The following is a 19,646-nucleotide window of genomic DNA, read 5'->3' on the forward strand; positions in this document are numbered from 1 at the left end:
TCATAACTTGCAATTGAGGTTTTAAGGGTCACTACTAAAATGACAGTGTGTTTTTTTTTGTTTTCATTTTTTTTTAATGTTTCTAAATAATAGGCTGGATGGAAGGAAAATCATGCAACATTCATGAATGAACTGAAAAATCTGCAAGCTTCTGGACTCACCACCCTTGGTCAGGCACTCAGATCCTCGTTTGACTTGTTAAATCTCAATAGATTGGTATCTGGAATAGATAATTATGGACAGGTAAATAATATATAATTTCACTTCCCCTCCCCTCCACTTCCTCCTCCCTTTTTATTGGACAGGTTTCAGAACCACTGTTGCTTTGTGGAAGCCTTAAAATATATGGGTTCCTGTGGAGTATGGGTGAAACAATAGGGTTATTTAAATTTTTAAACCAGGCACTATAAAATACTCATCAAGCTTTTAATACAATACCTATCTTCATAAAGTATACATGTCTTATCTGGGTACCCAGTGATGTTTAAAAATTGTAGTTCATGCCTTGTTTAAATGAGATGAAAATGGTTCATGAATGTAGCATATCTGTTCAGTGTGGTGTGCTCATGCATGCATACTAACGTACATGCCTGGAATCTTAAAACTACAGGTATTTCACAAATAGCTGTTTCAAACTCTGCTACACTTGTGCTGACTTGTTTTTCTCAGAGTGTTTCATTTCTAATGAACTGTTACCATCTGTTCAGATCTGCAAAAAAACAAAACAAAACAAAAACATCCATTAGCAAGACGGTTCATTTTTTTTTCCCTCGCTGTTAAACTTCTTGAACACATTTGTCAGTATGCTGGTGTCTGTCTCCCACACCCCTCCTCCACCCCCACTGCAAGAAGGAAACAAGTGCAAATTCAAACTTCTCCCTCAAATAGAAATGTGCAAGATATTCCACTGCTATGCAGCACTGGATCTGCTGGATGGTATCAGAACTGCTTCCCAGCATCATAGGTCCTTTGTGAATAACCTACTCTTTCTGCTCAAGGAGTGGGAGCCTGTGACTTAGCAGAACTGGGTATGAATTCTAGTTTCACTCGTGCGGTTTTCGGTAGCTTTTATGGGCAGGTGTCAGTTGTGGAATTGTGTGGCCAGAATTTTGCAGCTTCTTGTTCTTAAAGGCAGATACTGTGTCTTACTCCATGCCCTATAAATTCATGGACACCCTTTACAAAAGTTTAACTTGGGTATAGAATTCAGCATTCAGGAATCTGTTTTTACGTGTTCTTACTCTTTCATTTCTAGGGGAGAAACCCGTTCTTTTTAGAACCATCTATTTTAATTACCATCACAGATGGGAACAAACTGACAAATACTGCTGGTGTTCAGGAAGAGGTAAGAAAAGTTTTAATTTGCAAAATGCAGCAAATAATGTAGTAGGTGGGAGTGTCTTACTAGTAGTGCAAAAAAAATTATATATATATAATCTGTAAACTTGCATCTTCTGCAATTAATTGCAGTTTTTGTTGGTAGTAATCTTGCTTCATTTTCCAGACCATTTTGTACTAAACATATACACATTTCATATTTTTATGAATAGACCACAGACCACAGTTGAAGGCTATGCATATTGCTTCTGTTGGAAGAGGAAACTGGTTCCATACTTGGTCCAGCTTTCTGATGGTAGTTAACCTTTTTTTGAGTAGTAGGCAACCACCAATTCTTCTGGATCATGGCATATGCATGAGAGGTCACCCAGACCTTAGACGCGTACACCTAGGCAGGAGTCTGGAGGAGCAGAGGCTGCCTAGACTTTCCAGCCCCTCCTTTTAGACTATTGAGACTGACTCCAGAGGCTAGACTGAGCCTGGATGTTTGGTGCCTTGATGGCTGTAGTTACATGCGCATCTGGGAATCGAACCCCAAGTCTCCCACGTCGCAGATAAGGATTCTACCATTGAACCACAGCAGCAGGTTAACTTTTGAGTATGTCTTTTAAGACCAATTGTGTGCATAAATGTTCTTAATTTTGTTTTATTAGCTTCATCTTCCGTTGAATTCTCCTCTGCCTGGAAGTGAACTAACCAAAGAGCCATTTCGCTGGGATCAAAGACTATTTGCGCTAGTACTGCGTTTGCCAGGAGCTGCTTCAGCTGAACCAGAGCAACTGGGGAGTGTTCCTACTGATGAATCTGCTATTACGCAGATGTGTGAAGTCACAGGAGGTACTTGAACATTTTGTTTTGGTTTGCATTTGAACTTTCCCTTCATGGAATAAGGGGTTATCATATTAATGCGATGATCTCTCAGAACCCAAAACAATTTACTTTTCTCTGTACTTAAGTTGTGATTGTTGCCAGGTAAAACTGAAAGGGCTTAGACATTTCGTAATTTTTATTTAGGTAATAAACACTTTGTGTATTGTTTTATATAGGCAAATGAAACTTATTCTGAGAGTGCTTCTCTTTTCTCCTAGGTCGCTCCTACTGTGTTCGGACACAAAGAATGCTGAACCAATGTTTAGAGTCTCTAGTTCAAAAAGTTCAGAGTGGTGTTGTTATTAACTTTGAGAAATCGGGGCCAGACCCTGCTCCCATTGGAGAAGGTACAGTAAATACTCATTTTCACAGCTGCAAAGAGGAGACTTCTGATTTGTCTTTATGGCTTAATATCACTGTAAGCTGTATGTTAGACTCAGCATACATTAAGGATCTGTCTCTCTAATCTATCTTCTGTTATGGAGGAAATGTCTTTATCGATTGCCACTTTGTTGACTAAAGAACTATAACTTGAACAGAAACCTTTCATATGGTTACTGGCTCATGTAGTAAGCAGGGATCCTAGACTTGGTGCAGTAAGCAGGACGTGAGTGTCTAGGATGCCACATGCATGGTAGTTTTATAGAATTGTGCCATTTTCAAAGCTCTGCAGGGTTTAGAAGTTATAAAATGCTATTTTAAATACCTCCAGAATCCACTGTATAGGACTTGTTAAATTTGAGCTGTGAATGTGCATATAGCCAGACAGGCTGGTCTGCCCTAGATTTTGCCGGTGTCAGCTGGCCCTCAGTCAGCTTGAGGTGCTCGGTATGATCGTAATGGCTAGTGTAGACCTCCTTTATCCATGGGCTTAGTGTAAGGCTAAAGATGTTTATATCCTGGAACAAGCATTTGGAGGTAGCTGATTGCTTGCCAGCCAGTTAAGCTGAGGTACAGACCCAGATATACACTAAGTTTGGTCACATCTATACTAGGAAGAGTAAGTATTTTAATATGGGGTGCAGCTGGTATCTAGTATAGAGAGAGTTTGAGAGGAACATCAAAAGGCCTCTCTCAGGCTGATGTTTTCCTCCGAAACACTACCTTGTGAACAGAGCTTAAGCAGCCTGGGAGAGGGCTGCCTACTTGAACCAATGTGTGGTATTTTCCCCTTCCTCCACCAACACCCATCTAGAAAATATGAAGCAGTTGCAGGTACTGTCCCTGCCGCTTGGGGAAGCGTCCAGTCGCAGCTTAACGTTTTCACGCTCCTTTTCTATTCAGGAAATAAAAGCCCCAAATAGAGGAAAGTGATATGTTTAGAGACAGAAAAAATAGATGAAACCTATTGAACAGAAATGGGCATGGGAAAGGGGTGAGGGGCAAGCGATGTTTTAATTATATAACAATCCCAGGTTGAATCTGATGTTCCTCCTACGCATGTCTGCTGTTCTTTATTGTCCACTTTGGCACCTCCTCATTGACATGAATTATTGTGTGATCAGTCAGTGCACTTTTTTTGCCCCCTCCCCTTCCAAACTGCAAGTGAAAGATGAGAGAGAAGATGAAGCTATTTTGCTAGCAGCAGATAGTGTGGGGGGAATTCTTGACTTCAAGACAGTTGGCTTAGACTTGGAGAATATCACATCTGCAAGGAAGGAGATAGAACTAGCCTCTTGGCGTGTTTTATAAGACCCTCTCTCCACATGCCCATTACTTAATCTCCTAGAGTATCAGACATGGCCCTTGGAATCACTTAGAGCATGCCAGCAGAACCAGCAATCAACTGGGTATTTTGCTTTTGTTACCCTCATGGTAGCTTAGGATGGTCAGCCTGTCACCCTCATGTTCATTCCTAGACACTGTTTTCTCCTCTATCCCTTTGCCTGCCTGTTTCCTTTCTCGTGACATGTTCATTTATTTGATAGCCTCTGGCATCCTGTGTCACTGAAATTTGGCACCTCAGCAAAATCCCTGGTGTCTGCTGATCTAAAACTTCAGGGTTACTCCTACAGGGCGAAGTAACTGAATAAGATGGGACTTAATTTCTTTTGTCCCAAGCTAGGAAATGGTGTAGTGTTAGATACCAGCATAGAGCAAAACTGTTGAGAGCGCAGTATGTTGACATGTGAGAGAGACAAGGAAGCAAATGAGTCCCAAAGCAGCAGCAGTATGGAGGAATGTTGCAATGAGCATGCTTTCGACCTTCAGTACAGGCACTGTGTGAATATGAAGCGAACTGATCTGCAGTGGAAAGGCACGTACTGTAATTTCAGTCAGCCATTTCTGGACCAAGTCACATCAGCAGTTCATGTCTTGCAGGGAGCTAGACAGGCAACTAGCTACCCCTGTACATCTTGCAGAGCCAGGCTCCACAACTTATCCTCAGCCTTGCAAAGCTTACAGTTCTGTCTCGGCTGTTTGCATGGTCATGAAGTAGGTAGCAGGTGTGTGTTAAGGTAAGAAGACTAAGCAGGTTGACAGAAAACACTCGAACTCCTCTTTCCTCACTTGGAGAGGAGAATGAAGCATGACTAACTGATGGTTGTCAGTAATCAATTAAAGCCAATTAAATACTGCTGAAGCACTTACCATGAGATGCATTTCTTTAATGGTGTCTTTCCAAAGCACTGCCCCCCCCCCAATTTCTACTACTGCTAATATTACTGCTTGTGCATTGCATCGTCGCCTGTGAGATTATACAGCTGTGCTCCTCTTTCACTGACAGCAATGTTAGATTTTTTTTTTTTTTAGATTCGTTGCACATGGGACAAGTTTTTATACCAGTAGTTATTAGTCTAAGCAAATTGCATTTTTCAGAGTGTGCAAAGCAGGTCATGCTGCAGTCTTGGCATATATGATAGAATAAAGCAGATGTATCGGCTAGAAGCCTATGAGAACATGTTAGCCTAGAGACTTGCGTGTGTGGGGAAATAAATGAATGGAACACCTTTGGGTTGGTAAGAGAAAATTGGTTGGAAACATGCATGCCATGTAGCTTTTTATTTTATTTTATTTTTTTTTTGCTTTGTTTTAAATTGTAGATGGACTTGTTGATTCATCCAGGCCCATCAATTCATTTGCTTCTCAACCGTGGCATAGTTGTCATAAGCTCATTTATGTACGACCTAATCCTAAAACGGGTGTTCCTGTTGGGCATTGGCCAATTCCAGAGTCATTTTGGCCTGATCAGAACTCACCAACTCTGGTAAGTAAAACAAGAGCTAAAGAGAGGATTCCCCATCTGCTGATTCAATAGAATTTGTAAATGAACAATAGATTAAACCCTCACCCTCTATCTACTTCTGATCTTGTTTTAATGAGAAAACGGATCGGAGGCTTGCCTTGACCATGCCTGGCTGAAGGCAATCTAGAAATTTCACAGTTGCTTTTTGATTTGGGCAAATGTATTTCAACAGGTGCCTGATCATACATGCAGGAAGCTAGCTTTTCTTTTTTATAGGTTTAAATATTGCATCACTCCATTTTGAGTTATGGTTTATCTAATTCTGTTTTAATGGTTGCAACAGAGCTAGTGAGGTTTGCCAGTATTGAGTCAAAATGATGTTTTTGATTTTTATGGTTAAACATTTTAAAGGCTTTTTAAAAAAAGATGATAGGGTAGAAAAGAATGTAAATCTCCTCCTTGGCTGTATCTAAACAAGGGAAATTAGAGGCTGTAGTATGTTGACACTTATCATTTAGAATCCTTTTCCATAGTACCAAGCATCATCTCAAGTATGTGCTTCTCTTCTCCCTAGCAGCACGAGTTGTGGTTGGAGGGAAACAAAAAGCTGTATCCTTCAGGTAATGAAGGAAACGTACAGCTTGCATTTGCTCTTTTTTTGAGAATGCAGTCATTTAATCAGTTATTCTAGGCTGGTTATTGGCATGTCTTAGTGGTCTTTATTCATAAATTCACTTTAGTGAGTGTATGTAGTCTTTCTGCTCTCTTGCTACTTGTTCCAGGTGGCAGTTCTTCCCATGACTCAATAAGGAAAAAATTCAGACTCACTAGGGAATATTTTGAGCACTTGTAGGCAAAGTGGGCACACTTTCAAACATACTTCTGTGAACAGCAGTCATGGGAAGGGGGGCAGAGTCTGACCATTTATCACTGTCACTCTATGGACTTGCTAAGATGCAGAACTAAAATGTTTGTATTTTTAATATGAGCTATGCCGTCTTCCCCTATGGGGCAGGAAAAAATAGTGTGCCAGTGTTGTCTGAATTGCAAATGGTTCAATTAATCTGTTTTTCGTTCATCTGGATTAAGTGGCAGGAATTCATAATCTACTAAATGCTATCAAAATTTCAGAATTAAGTGCCAAAGGCTAGTAAGGTGCATGTTAGGTTTATTACACTGGTTTATTCGTCTGTTAATCTGTAGGGAATACAGCCTTGATGTTGTTTAAACAGCTGTTGTATCACAAATGGACCACTTCAGACCTTGCTTTAGACTGGATCTGTGTCATAGAAAAGCCAACTTTTGTTGGCAGATGCTAGTATTAAAGAGCTTGGTAACCCTGGGCAGTTGATTATCTTCCATCATGAATCTTTTTTTTTCCCTTCCTCTTAGCCTCCACGCACAGCTCATCCTGTTGTCAGATTCTCCTGTGTAGATTGCGAGCCAATGGTAATAGACAAGCTTCCTTTTGATAAGTATGAACTCGAACCCTCACCCTTGACGCAGTACATCTTGGAACGAAAGTCTCCTCATACCTGTTGGCAGGTATTTGCATTTATTTGATAATAGAAATTTTAATAGGAGCCCTGCTGCAGCACCATATGAATCTGTGTAAACCTGCAGAAGGCAAAGTTAACCACTGCAGCTGGATTGAGCGAGTGTGTAAAGATGTCAATTACCTCAATTATAATTGAATTTTCAAGCTTTAGAGTAAGTATTCCAACTATAGGCATCCTCGGTTCATTTAATTCTAGTTCTAGAACTGCTTTTCAGTGGCAAACTTGTCCTTCAAGTTTCGCTCTTAGATGAAATGCAGCTCTCTGCAGGGTGCCATTTGCTTAATGAAAAAGAAGATGAAGTCACCAATTTTTTCCACTAGAGCTTAGGTATGTTACTGAAATGACATGTTCTAATGCACAGTTGAAATCTCAATTTAGGAGAACTGTATTGGAGGAATGATGGTCTTGCTTAATGTACTGGTTGGTTCAGGAGAAGTCTGGGGGCTATTAGTTTTGCCTTTGGCAAGTCACTTGGAGGAATTAAGTCTGTTTCTCAGCTTCAAAATGAGAATGAAAATGTTGTCCTTTACAAGGAAACAGGAGATAATTAATATCCAAACCCCTCATGGATGGTAATATTGAGACCATTTAACTACCTAGATAGGGAATAACAGCTGGGAAATGCAGAGCGGGTAAGATGACCCTTACAAATAAAACAGTAAAAATTCATTGGCATGGGTAGGTGTCAAATAATGAAGCTGTGAAGTACCAAAATATCTGTGGTGCACGCATGTAACTCTTCTGTATGGTGTCTCCCTAATAATTTTTGTGAGGAAAGTGCTCCATGCTTTAAATGCTTTTCTCTTCCCAGGTGTGTAAAATATACGTAGAAACCAGGGAAACTGGCTAATTATAGTGGAAACAATTTATTTAACTAGGTATATTGCAAATGCTGTTGAATGCATAAAGTAAAAGCATGGACCAAGCGAACAAAGAAAATTCTTCAGTCTTAAATGCACCAAATCTACAGAAGTGTGTGTTTGTTTTTGTTTCGGTCATTGGTCCCCTTAAGACTAAAAGGCATGTTCCAAATGGGGATTTCTGCTGCTTCTGTATTATTTCCATAAATTATTTAGCTGTGAAATGCAGAATTTATTTCCCAAGTGTAGTACTTCACTACAAGATTTTTTTTTCCCCTCAAATTTGAGAAGTGTCTCTATCTGCTGATGTTTAATGCTGTGCTTTAACTTCTTCGCTTTGCACGCTTAGTAGTAACGGTCACAAAAAGGAAGCTTATAAGAAGTGGAAACCTGAACAAATAATTAGGGAAGAATATAAGAGAATTGCTTGGGTATGCAGGGATGAAGTCAGGAAGGCCAAAGGACAATTGGAGTTGCAGCCAGCAAGGGATGTGAAGGGTAACAAGAAGCGTTTCTACAAGTATGTTGGTAGCAAGAGGAGGATGAGGGAAGGTGTGGGTCTCTGACTGAATGGGGGAGGCAACTTTGTGACAGAGGATGCAGAAAAGGCTGAAGTGCTCAATGCCTTTTCCTCAGTCCTCACAGGCAAGGTCAGCTCCTAGACCACTGCACCAGGCAGCACACTTTGGGGTGGGGGAGATGAGCAGCCAACAGTAGTGAGAGAACATGTTAGGGACTATGTAGAAAAGCTGGACATGTACAAGTCCTTGGGGCCGGTTGGGGTGCACCCAAGGGTGCTGAGGGAGCTGGCTGATGTGATTGCAGAGCTGCTGGGCATCATCTTTGGAAATTCATGGCAATTGGGAGAGGTCCTGGATGATGGGAAAAGAGCAAACATAGTGCCCATATTTAAGAAAGGGAAAAAGGAGGATCCAGGGAACTACAGAACAGTCAGCCTGACCTTGGTCCCTGGAAAAATCATGGCGCAGATCCTCAAGGAATCCATTTCTAAGCACTTGGAGGAGAAGGTGATTAGGAGTAGTCGGCATGGATTTGCAAGGGGCAAGTCATGGCTGACCAACCTAGTTGCCTTCTATGGTGAGGTGACTGGCTCTGTGGATATGGGGAAACCAGTGGATGTGGTGTTCCTGGATTTTAGCAAGGCTTTTGATAATGGCCTTCCATAGCATTCTTGCAGGCAAGCTAAGGAAGTACAGGCTGGATTAATGAACTGTAAGGTGGATAGAAAATCGACTAAAGCATCAGGCTCAGATAGTAATCAATGGCTTGATGTCTAGTTGGCAGCTGGTATCAAGTGGAGTGCCTCAGGGGGGTTAGCTCTGAGGCTGGTTTTGTTCAATGTCTTCATCAATGACCTGGAAGATGGCATAGAGTGCACCCTCAGCATGTCTGCAGATGATACCAAGCTGGGGGTAGTAGTAGATACACTGGAGGGTAGGGCTAGGATGCAGAATGAACTTGACAAATTGGAGGATTGGGCTAAAAGGAACCTCATGGGGATCAACAAGAACAAGTGCAAAGTCCTGCACTGAGGAGGGAGCAGTCCCATGCACTGGCGCAGGCTGGGGCTGATAAGTTGGGCAGCAGCTCTGCAGAAAAGGACCTGGGGTAATGGGACAAGAAGTGGAATAGGAGCCAGTAGTGTGACCTTGTTGCTAAGAAGGCCAATGGCATCCTGGGCTGTATTGGGAGGAGCGCTGCTAGCAGATTAAGGGAAGTGATTCTTTCCCTGTATTCAGCACTGGGGAGGTCACAGCTGGAGTCGTGTCCAGTTTTGGGCCTCCCCACTACAGAAAGGATGTGTACAAATTGGGGAGAACCCAGTGGAGGGCAACAAAAATGGCTGGGGCACATGACTTGAGGAAAGGCTGAGGGAACTGGGCTGATTTAGTCTAGAGAAGAGGAGACTGAGAGGGGACTTAATAGCAGCCTTCAACTCCCTGAAGGGTGGTTTGAAAGAGGCTGGAGCTGGACTGTTCTCATTGGGGGTGGATGACAGGCCAAGGAGCAGTGGGCTCAAGTTGCAGCAAGGGAAGGTCAGATTGGATATTGGGAAGAATATTCTCACTAGGAGGGTAGTAAAACACTGGAACAGGTTACCCAGAGAGGTGATGGCAGCTCCATCCTTGGAGGATTTGAAGACCTGGGTAGACAAACCTTTGGATGGGATGAGGTAGCTGGGGCTGGTCCTGCTTGGAGTAGGGGGTTGGAGTGGATGTGACCTCCTGAGGTCCCTTCCAGCCCTCATAGTTTAAGCTGTTAAATAATGTCAAGTAATGGATTTCTCTTTCTCTTTCCATTGCTCCTCTTGAGAGCCATTGAATATAGCCTGTATAAAGTAGTCCAAAATACGCTGTGGACAGCAGTCCCATGCTGTTAATGGATAGATAGCCTGAATGACTATTGAGGCAGTTTTGTTCCTGAATTCTGTGGTTCAGAAGGCTAAATGCATATTCATCTGTGTGCAACTAGCTGCTTTCTCTCATCTTTCTGCTTTTAAAAGTGTCATACTGCCTTGATTTTATTTAATTATGTAACATTTAAAATATGTCTTCAGTTAAGTAGAATAATGCTTCTTTTGTGTTTTTTTATCAGGTATTTGTGAGTAGCAGTGGAAAATACAGTGAACTTGGACATCCATTTGGGTATTTAAAAGCAAGCACTACTTTAACCTGTGTAAACCTCTTTGTGATGCCTTACAACTATCCTGTTTTACTTCCTTTGCTAGGTGGGTAATAACAATACCTCAATGTCATTCAACAACTTGAGAGTAAAGAAAAAATGATGATGGCTAATGTGCTGCTGTAGTTTTTGGAGGCCACTGTAAAATGGACATCAGAGTAGAGAATGTTGCAAACTTTTGCAGATAACTTGGGAGGAGAGGATTTTCATACTCCCTCTCCCTTTTTCTTTCTCTCCAGCAGAGGAGGAGAGCTACCTGCTTCCAGTGCATGTTTGATGCTGTTCACCTCCTAGACACGTAGCCTCTTCCTTAACCTGGAGTAAGCTTCAACCTCCATTCTTTTCCCTCACTTAGGGTGTGGTGTATCCAGGTTTTGCAGTTACTCCTGTGGCACCCTATTTTTGCTGGAGGATCAAGTGCAGGGCTCCTGATCTGGTGTGTTGGGTGTTGGGAAGAGGGTAGTCCACTGGTGCAGTTTAAAGGAGAAGCCAGCGAGGAGTAGCATAGCGAAGCAGGAAGCATTTCCCCTAGGAGACCAAATGTTTCATTTCCATGATGAGCCTGTTTTCTGCAGGCAAGTTGGTATGAAAGTGTCATGTGAATAGTTCTTGTAATAGCTGCAGTTGCAAAGACTCTGGTTCCCATGGCAAAATGCTAATGGCAGAGAGAATTGCTTTGCAGGTGCTACTGATTCTGCTATTTGGGATCCTGTGGTTTTTTATTTTGCTTTTTATTTTAAAGCAGAAGATTAATTATAAAGATCTAAATTGAGTAAATACTGGATTTTAAAACATTATTTCTTATTTTATGGAAATCGAAGTTGCAGAAATGCTTGTTTACAGTCCTGGTACATGCATATAAGTGTGTATTCTCATGTGCATGCACACACCCACACTCCTATTCATTATTGGCTAACAAGTCAGCAGTTCTGTGAACTGATAACATCAGTTCATTGTTTGTCAAGTTGTCTACCATAGTCTTGTCAGCCTGGTAATTATTTCAGCACACAACTTGGAGTTCATTCTTAGAGTCCCTCGTTCCTATGAGCTGGTGGCTACGAGCTCGGATGACCTGCTGTTTACACTGCAGATGTGCTAGTTAAGCAGAGGCCACCAGTTAGGTGGGAAATTAATTTAGTGACCTTATTTCAATCTGCTTTTGATCTCGGCAGGCTCAGTTCTGCCACTTCCTTTCCCCAGCCCTTTTCTGTGAAAGTTCTTCCTATTCTATAGGGAAAATAGACGGGTGAGGAGAGGTGCTTCTGCAGTATATGCAGTGCTGTTTCTCAGCTTGGTCATGTGCAAAAGCCATGTCTGCAAAAACAAACTGCATGAAGGGTTTTAAAAGACAGGATGGGGCTTCTAGGCAGCCCGAGTCATAAGCAGGAAGTTTGCTTTGTGCTAACACAGCTGTGTGGGTACACTGATAACACTGACAGATCCAGATATTCCAAGAGCGTGTGTTTCAAGGTATTTCTTATTGTTACTTGACTGAGTCCATCCCTGGAACGTAAGGCATGGAAAAAATGGGGTTCTGTGCCTTGCTCAGGATGAGACCAAAAAACACAGCTCACATCAGTGGGAAAGAGTCACTAAGGATTGTACTGTAGCTAGAGAGAGACCTGATATTTTAGATAGGCATGTTCTTTTTCTCATTTAAAAAATCCCAAACCTGTCTTGTCTTGTAACATGCTGAGCACTAACAGCAGTACAGGGGCTGGTTGGACAGAATATATTAGCCCTTCATTTTCAGACTAGCGGGTGTTTGGGAACCTGCAGGGGAGAGGGACAGCTCTTGATGTAAAGCTTCCTGTGGCCACTGTTCTGTTGGAAGAACCGTGCATCTGGGGAATGAGACGGGAATTGTAGCTCAGGGTGAAATGTGGAGACTGCACCCACCCCCATACCTCCCTCCCTTGTTTCCTTCTAAGACTGGAAACCAAATGCATCAAACTCTTGCTCTCTTTGTACTGTCTAATTTGCTGACTCACTATTAAGAGGTTCTCAACAATGTGTGTGTGCTGCATGTTCCTCACTGTGTGCAGGGCATTTAAATAGTTCATTCTTAGGTATTATTCCCTCTGCTGTGGTAAGCGGGAGAAGATGTTGAGCTTAACCAGAACTGGAGCTTCTGGTTATGAGAACAGTCCATCAAGCATCGTCTAAGGAGGCCCACAGATAACAATGATGAAGATGCTAAAATGACCTGAAGATTTGACCAGCTTAGTGAAGTGAGCTGCTGGAGCTAGTATCCAAAGGATGACTTCTACTCCCACAGAAGCACACATTGATGTCATCACCATGGCGAGAAAGTTATCTGCGTTGATTCTACCACAAGATGGACTGATTAGGGGCCTTCCCTGGCAAGGGATGTGTGGCCCAATTTGAGGACCCCAAATCAGGTTTTTCATAAAGAATAGTTGAACGCAGTTAACAAGAGTACCATTCTATGAATGGCCAGAGTCCTCATCCAGCAGGATGCACTTACCTGATCCAGTTAATAGCATTGGTGGTCCTTGGCTGGTAAACTTCAGAGGATACCCAGGACTGGCCATCTGAACATGCTGGTGCATCTGGCATGCTCTGATTTCACTTCTTACTGTTGTGAGAGGCCAGAGAACTTACTGTCTGAGCCGAGGACCAGAGGTAGGATCCTCACTGTTTCTCCAGGCATGTCCCAGTGGTAAAATACAACAGACCTACTTCTGAAGGTGCTCTGCTCCTGGACAAGTTGCTAGTGTACTCTGGTATCCCGTATCCTGGCATGGGATGGAATATTCCTGTTGTCTTGCCTTCTGTGTCAAACCTTTGCCATCTCTGATCAGCGTGTATTCTTTTCAACAGTGTTTTTCCTATAAAATCTTGTAAGTGTCCTCATAACAGAGGAGTGTCCTCTTTTAACAGAGCTGACTTAAGCATCTGATGTCATGTTGCCATCTCATACCATATTAACATCCCCATGTCTGTAGAAGGGCAGGACAATTATGAAGCCAAAGTCCTTAAACAGAAGAGACGCTAGGAACTAAACCTGGAGCACAGCATAGGTCAAAGATGCTGATGAAATCTAGGCTGTTCCTTTGGCTGAAGAGCAAAGCTCCCTTTTTTTTTCTGACTGCTCATGGGCTCTAATGTTTGAATGCAGGCAGCTGGCTTTAGTAAGTAAAGGGTCATGGGCATTCATTTGGAATGATAGGAGATGATAGGGAATCAACCCCTGCTCTCAGAGTCTGCATGTGCTCAAGGCTGAACATTTTGGAAAATGTGTGCTTTCCCTGGAGGCCTGGTGACTACTGCTGCAGGCTCTTCAGGGAGCCTGGAAGGATTTTACGTTCAGGGAAAACTAAAAACAGAGTTTCTCAAACACCAAAGCAAGCAAACAAACCTGGATGTACTCTTTTTGCACAGCAGCATACAGGCAAACTTTCCATTTTTCCTAGTGGAAATGGGGATTGTGTCCATGGTGGTCCTTGAAAGCTGTACTTTGCAGCTGGATTGGCTGTGGGGGAGGCTTTCTTGATTTCTGCGTGTGAAATCTGAGCCTCTGCTGCCTCGAGTAAGGAGCCCGGTGTGCTGGGTCAGAGGCAGTAGAAGTCTGCAAAAGGGTCTTATGGGAGGTGGACGCACACTCATGCAGCTGTGACTGAAAAGAGCCTGGTACACTCTGCAGCAGTAAATGTAGTGTTTTTACACTGAGCGTGTGAACCTACTCTCTGAAGAAATCATCTGGCACATGAGCTGCCCTAACAACTAGGATTCTCCTGTGGTGTTAAAATTACATGCTGATGCTCTTCTTGCCTCTTCCCAGGTTAAACCAACCTCCTGATTCATTACTAATACAAAATTAGATTGCGTTTCACCCTTTGCTGTTTCCTCTGCCTGCTTTGTTTGAACTGAGCAAACACAATGGCCTGGTCATGTTCGGCAGGTTCATAATTTGTCCCTAGTCTCACCTAGACCTCTTGTAGCTTTAATTTGGAAACATGCGGCCTGCCCTGAGGGGTGCTAATTCCTTTTCTGTAAAATGCTTGTAGTGTCCTGGGCTTCCATTGGTTTTGGTGGAAATGAGCAGTATCTGGCATTGTACAGATTCAGGCCTGCTGCACAAGAGTATTTGAGGAGATTTGACCTGAATTTCAGATGCATAATGAGTTAGCTTTAAAGAAGCGTAAGTAATGATCAATCTGTTTTGGTCCTACAATTTTTTATGTCCTCTTGTGGAAGAAGTGGCATGCTCACATTGTACGTATGTACTTGAGCATGAAGACTGGCATATGCCCTGAGCCTCTTGAGGTGCTTTACGTATCCTAAAACCCATAACTACTGGTTTAAAATAAAAGCAGAAAGAAAGTTAATCAAGTCTGAAGTTGAGAGATGTCAGCCTTGCAAAATTGTCATGTTTTGTTTTGTTTTTTCTTTTTAGTAGCTCAGACAGCACTTTACCTACTCCTGGTATCCCAATTAGGAACGAACTAGTTTTACTGAACTCTATTCATCTTGTGTTGCTGTAGGATATTTTTGTAATTTTCTGAATTTTTTACCAGTCCTGACCTTCCTTGAAGCTATAGAATAGAGGAGAGGTGAGAGACCAGCTCTGCCCTCTTGGGACCCGAGATCCCTTTCCTACCATCTAAATAGGAGCAAAACTTTTGTACTGGGTCTACTTCATGCCTTCACCAACCTTTGCTGGAGGGTGTTGGGCACTGAGAGCAAACAGTATGAAGGGTCTGTCAGATCTTTGCTTTCATTTCAGACAAAGTTCCAGTTTTAACATTTGACTTCTCAGATTGCAAATATGGTTTAGTCCCAGGACCCTTCAGTAGTTGAGCTGATGTACATCATAAATATTAAAACTGTTCCTCCCACTTATGAATGGGGACATTATCAAGCTAAATGCGCAGTATATTTTAGAATATTCTTCCTGATTTGAATAAGAAAAGAGATGCTGATTATCACGTTTTGATGTACTAAAATTCAAGAGATTTTCATCATTTGAATCATTGCAACTTAGGTCTTGCTCCAGGGAACAGTTTTGTTGTGTTTTAGAGTGCTTAGAGTTGACTTGTGTATTCTAGCAAAAATGTAACATGGTTCTTTACAACTGGAGAACAAAGGGTATTGTTATTTTATTTTATATTTGCCATAAGTCACATACTGTTGCAGAATACCATTGGATAATGCTGCCAACTATGAAGTGTGCTGAGATTTTAAAATGGAGCTTTAAAATTTCTCTGATGCATCACCCTGTTTCCTTCAGGCCAGGAAAGAGAATAATGGAGTGGCTGTAGTGCTGCTTTTCATGTTTGATACAGAATTCATTTAGATTGGAAAATACCTGTAATTAAACTTGGTTTGAGTGAGAAAATGGAAAATATCTGTAACATCTGTTCCATTAATGCAGAACAGTAGGTAAGGCAGGCCTCTTCAGATACTTTTCATAAAAGCTCAACATGGAGGAAAAAGACTTTCCTGCCATGTCTGCCTTCCCTGTATGCCCTTTCCGTATGTGTCTGTCCCTTGCAAACCTGCACGATCACTTGCTGGGGAACAATGATTAAATCTTAAGCTATGTTGGAGAGATGAGAAACAGTAATATAATGTGTGGGCTAACTTAAAATAGTACAAGATTCATAGCACCATGTATCCTTCCCTGGTAAATGTTAACATTTTAGACTTTTAGTACAACAAAAAAAAATACGTAGGGAGAGCTTGTTCCTTCTCATATAGTAAGCCCTTTCTCTCTGTGTTAATCGCAAACCAGGGTTGAACTTTCAGTCTGGGTCAAACACAAGAATATTGTTTGAATGTGAGAAATGGAGCCAAGTTTGTGCATCTCAGCTTGACCTGTTACAGGGAGTCCTTAGATTTACTGAGGAGTTCTGGTGAGAGAAGGCACTGGGGGAGGTAAAGCTGCTGTAATTGTTGAATACGGTGTCTTCCCCTCCCTTCAACACATAATTACATGCAGTGTTTAAAAGGTTCACATTCAGCCTGCCTGCAAGAATGGCCATGTTGGTAATGGTCTGTTGTAAGTAATTAAAAGGAATTCTTTCCAATTGCAGCTAGTATGGGGAATTCAGTACCCTTTGAATATAAGATTAAGGGTATTTATTGTGGGGAAAGCCCCATAGTATAAAAAAAAACAACAGGAGAACTGGATTATTTAACACTTGGTGGTGGATCTCTATAATATCATATAATTCTGTATGTGTGTTTTCCTCCCTGTAACAGATGACTTGTTTAAGGTTCACAAACATAAGCCAAACCTGAAGTGGCGCCAGGCGTTTGACAACTACTTAAAAACCATGCCTCCGTACTACTTACTGGTATGTACTTGTACACATTTAATGACTTTAGGATTCTGATCACCAGCCATCGGTTTATCTGTGTATTAAACTCCTTTATCCTAAAATCATCCTAGCTGTGATGAGGGCTTAGTTAAGAAATCTTTTGGTGATATATGTGGGTTAAAGGATAGCTGTGCATTGCTTAACTCTCAAGTTTTGTGTTCTGTTTTACTAGTAACAGAAAATACTTCAGGATTGAGCCATTTTAAGTGCCTTTAATATTAGTTTTGCCAGTCCCTGAATGTACTTTAGATTTGAATTACTTGGATAAAGTGAATGAGAGACATGACTTCATAATTTGGTAAAGAATATACAGATTTTTATTTGCAGTTACTAATGTGGGGAAGTGATATGAATCGAACTGGCTCGGCCAGACAGAGGAGGGTGGGTACAATGCAAGACGTCGTACGTAGCTTGGGCAATGCACCTCAATATGGACTTGCATCATCCCGGCTATTCTGGTATTTAGCCTTTGAAAGGAAACCACCAGTGGTGTCGCATTGCGTGGTGTCTCGGTAACATGGCATAACGTTCACTGCAAGGTAGTTAGACTATCAAACTCATTTCACATGTTAACCTGAATAGATGTGAACTTCAGTTTCCAAAAGTGACAAGCTAGTGCACTAATCCATGTGCCTTAGCTGCCTGTAATTGATCTTTTAAATTTATTTTTGAAAGACTTAATCTCTTACTATTGTGTATTTTGTTTTCCTTATAGCCCTTAAAGAAAGCCCTAAGGATGATGGGAGCTCCAAATCTGATATCAGATAATTTAGATTGTGGACTTAGTTACAGTGTTATCTCTTACCTTAAAAAACTCAGCCAACAGGTAGTATTGATTAAAAAAACAAAAAAACAAAACCGTTGCAATTTTAGAAGTGCATTGATTGATTGATTGATTTAGTTTGTGGTGATCTGATTATAACTAGTATGAATCCCTACGGGAATTTATTTGTGCATCATACGTGGAATAAGTAAAGATGCATGAGCATTTCTATCCAAAAATATGAACAACCTGCCCCACTCCTGAGCTGTTCTGGAGCTCGTTGCTGTGCTTTCTCTGGGTAGTGCAGGAGGATGGGAAGGAGGGAGCTTCTGTGACCTTTTAAGTGTCTGTTGGATTTTAACTCTAAAAATTATTGCCAATTGGATATGTCAGTACTCCTGCTAGTATTCACAATAGGTAAAAGTAACCACTTGTTTTCAGCCATTTTAAATTGCATCTGTACTGGTGACAAAGGTAGAATAGGCTAAGGTGTCTGTTACCAGGTGCACGTTAATAAAATGTCATTCCATATGACTACATTAAGCACCTTTATCTGAAACTTGAAGCTAGAGATTTATATGAGGAAAGAAGACCTTTCCACCCCCCAGGCTCAAATTCATCATCTTCCATTGTGTGGTTTGAATGAGAGATGATGGGGAAATAGTTTCTGTCCTCCCCTGTTTATGCAGTAAGTAAACAAGCCAAATTTTGCCTCTTCAGGGGACTCTTCCTGAAAGCTTCACATGAAGAAAACCCTCCTTGTTATGTCTCCTTCCCAGGGCCTTGTTCTGTACATGGCTCATTTTATTTCTTTATGTTCAGTAAAGCAAATTCCAAATGCGGTTGCATATCCGTTTGGAAATCTGTGGTTGCTGGGCAAATAATGCGATTTAAAAACAAACAAAAAAAAGAAACCCCAAAAGTCCTTGTACCTCAAAGAATGCACAGCGTGAACAGTCCTGTAGGCATTTAGTGTGATTGAACAGACATGTAGTCCTAAAATATCAGGTGGAATGTTAAGTTTGAATGATGTACAAAATCCCATTGCATACTTGGAATATAGGGGGGCTAAGTTTGAGGTGGCTGTTGTAATGTTCATAGAAAGACTAAAATCTTACACAGCTGAGTAAGATTGTATGTGCGTTGGACTTGTGTATAGAAGTAGCTAATGTCCAAAACTTGTGCATACTTGCATTGCCCTTTAAAAAGTAGGAAATAACACCTTAATTAGTTATGGTGAGAGAACAGACTTTAAATCAAACTTCCTGGTGGGAAGATGGGGGGTGGGGGATAAATTGGCATTTTTATATATGTTGTGTGTGTGTGTGTGTGTGTGTGTGTGCGCGCGCGTGTGTTTTAGTTTAAAAAAATGCAAATACTTGTTTACTAGATGCCCATAAGTAGGAGCATACATTATCTAATAAAACTATCTTGCCACTATAATAAGCCATCTATTTAAATTGAAGAAGCAGATTGCATTTCTTTATTAAATAGCTTTTAGTAAGGAAGCAAATGGCAACCAGCTTCTACTTCAGTTTCTTCAGTCTTGTTCCTCCGATTATAGTGGATATTACTTAATATGTTATGAAGCCACAAAGTCTGAATCGGTAGAGTTGTGACTAGATGACTCCATTGCCTTAAGCAATACCATTGTGGTGCATCACAAGGCAGTAGCTGTAGCTCTGTTAGCCTCTTAGGATGCTGCATTTTTGTACTTGAAAAATCTATAATACGTTAACATGTGGTTCCGTTTTAGACAAAGATAGAGTCGGAACGGATAATAGGTTCGGTGGGTAAGAAAGTTCCACAAGAGATTGGAATTAAAGTGAAAAATCACTCCAGTGGCCTCTCCTTGGTGCATAGTAGGGACTTTAAGCAGCTGCTGCAAGGGATCACAGGTGAATCTCCACTGAGACTGGCTGAAATGAACATTAAAGAATTTGCTGGCTTCCATATAGGACTCTTGAACAAGGTAAACACTGTGCAGCGAGCCTGTGTGGGTGAGCAGTCTGTCAGGGG

At 41.5% G+C, this 19,646-nt stretch overlaps 1 protein-coding gene across 4 annotated transcripts in view; it reads left to right on the forward strand.

Moving 5' to 3' along the window:
* The first annotated feature begins 72 nt into the window (after positions 1 to 72).
* Positions 73 to 19,646, forward strand: part of LOC109300599 (integrator complex subunit 6-like) — a 27,807-nt gene continuing 8,233 nt past the window's right edge. For 3 of the 4 annotated variants that reach the window (XR_002098274.1, XM_019521305.1, XM_019521306.1), the window contains exons 1-10: positions 73 to 243; positions 1,256 to 1,345; positions 1,992 to 2,175; positions 2,427 to 2,555; positions 5,253 to 5,416; positions 6,788 to 6,940; positions 10,431 to 10,563; positions 16,746 to 16,840; positions 17,580 to 17,690; positions 19,384 to 19,599. Coding sequence is in view for 2 of the 4 variants with exons in the window: in XM_019521305.1 (XP_019376850.1) it covers positions 124 to 243; positions 1,256 to 1,345; positions 1,992 to 2,175; positions 2,427 to 2,555; positions 5,253 to 5,416; positions 6,788 to 6,940; positions 10,431 to 10,563; positions 16,746 to 16,840; positions 17,580 to 17,690; positions 19,384 to 19,599 (1,395 nt within the window). In the remaining 2 variants the exon portion in view is untranslated. The remainder of the gene's footprint in view (positions 244 to 1,255; positions 1,346 to 1,991; positions 2,176 to 2,426; positions 2,556 to 5,252; positions 5,417 to 6,787; positions 6,941 to 10,430; positions 10,564 to 16,745; positions 16,841 to 17,579; positions 17,691 to 19,383; positions 19,600 to 19,646) is intronic. The other variant, XR_002098275.1, reaches the window with a different exon arrangement.

This window comes from Gavialis gangeticus, unplaced genomic scaffold (assembly GCF_001723915.1).
Source record: "Gavialis gangeticus isolate Ggan-Ray unplaced genomic scaffold, GavGan_comp1, whole genome shotgun sequence".
Classification (NCBI taxonomy): Eukaryota; Metazoa; Chordata; order Crocodylia; family Gavialidae; genus Gavialis; species Gavialis gangeticus.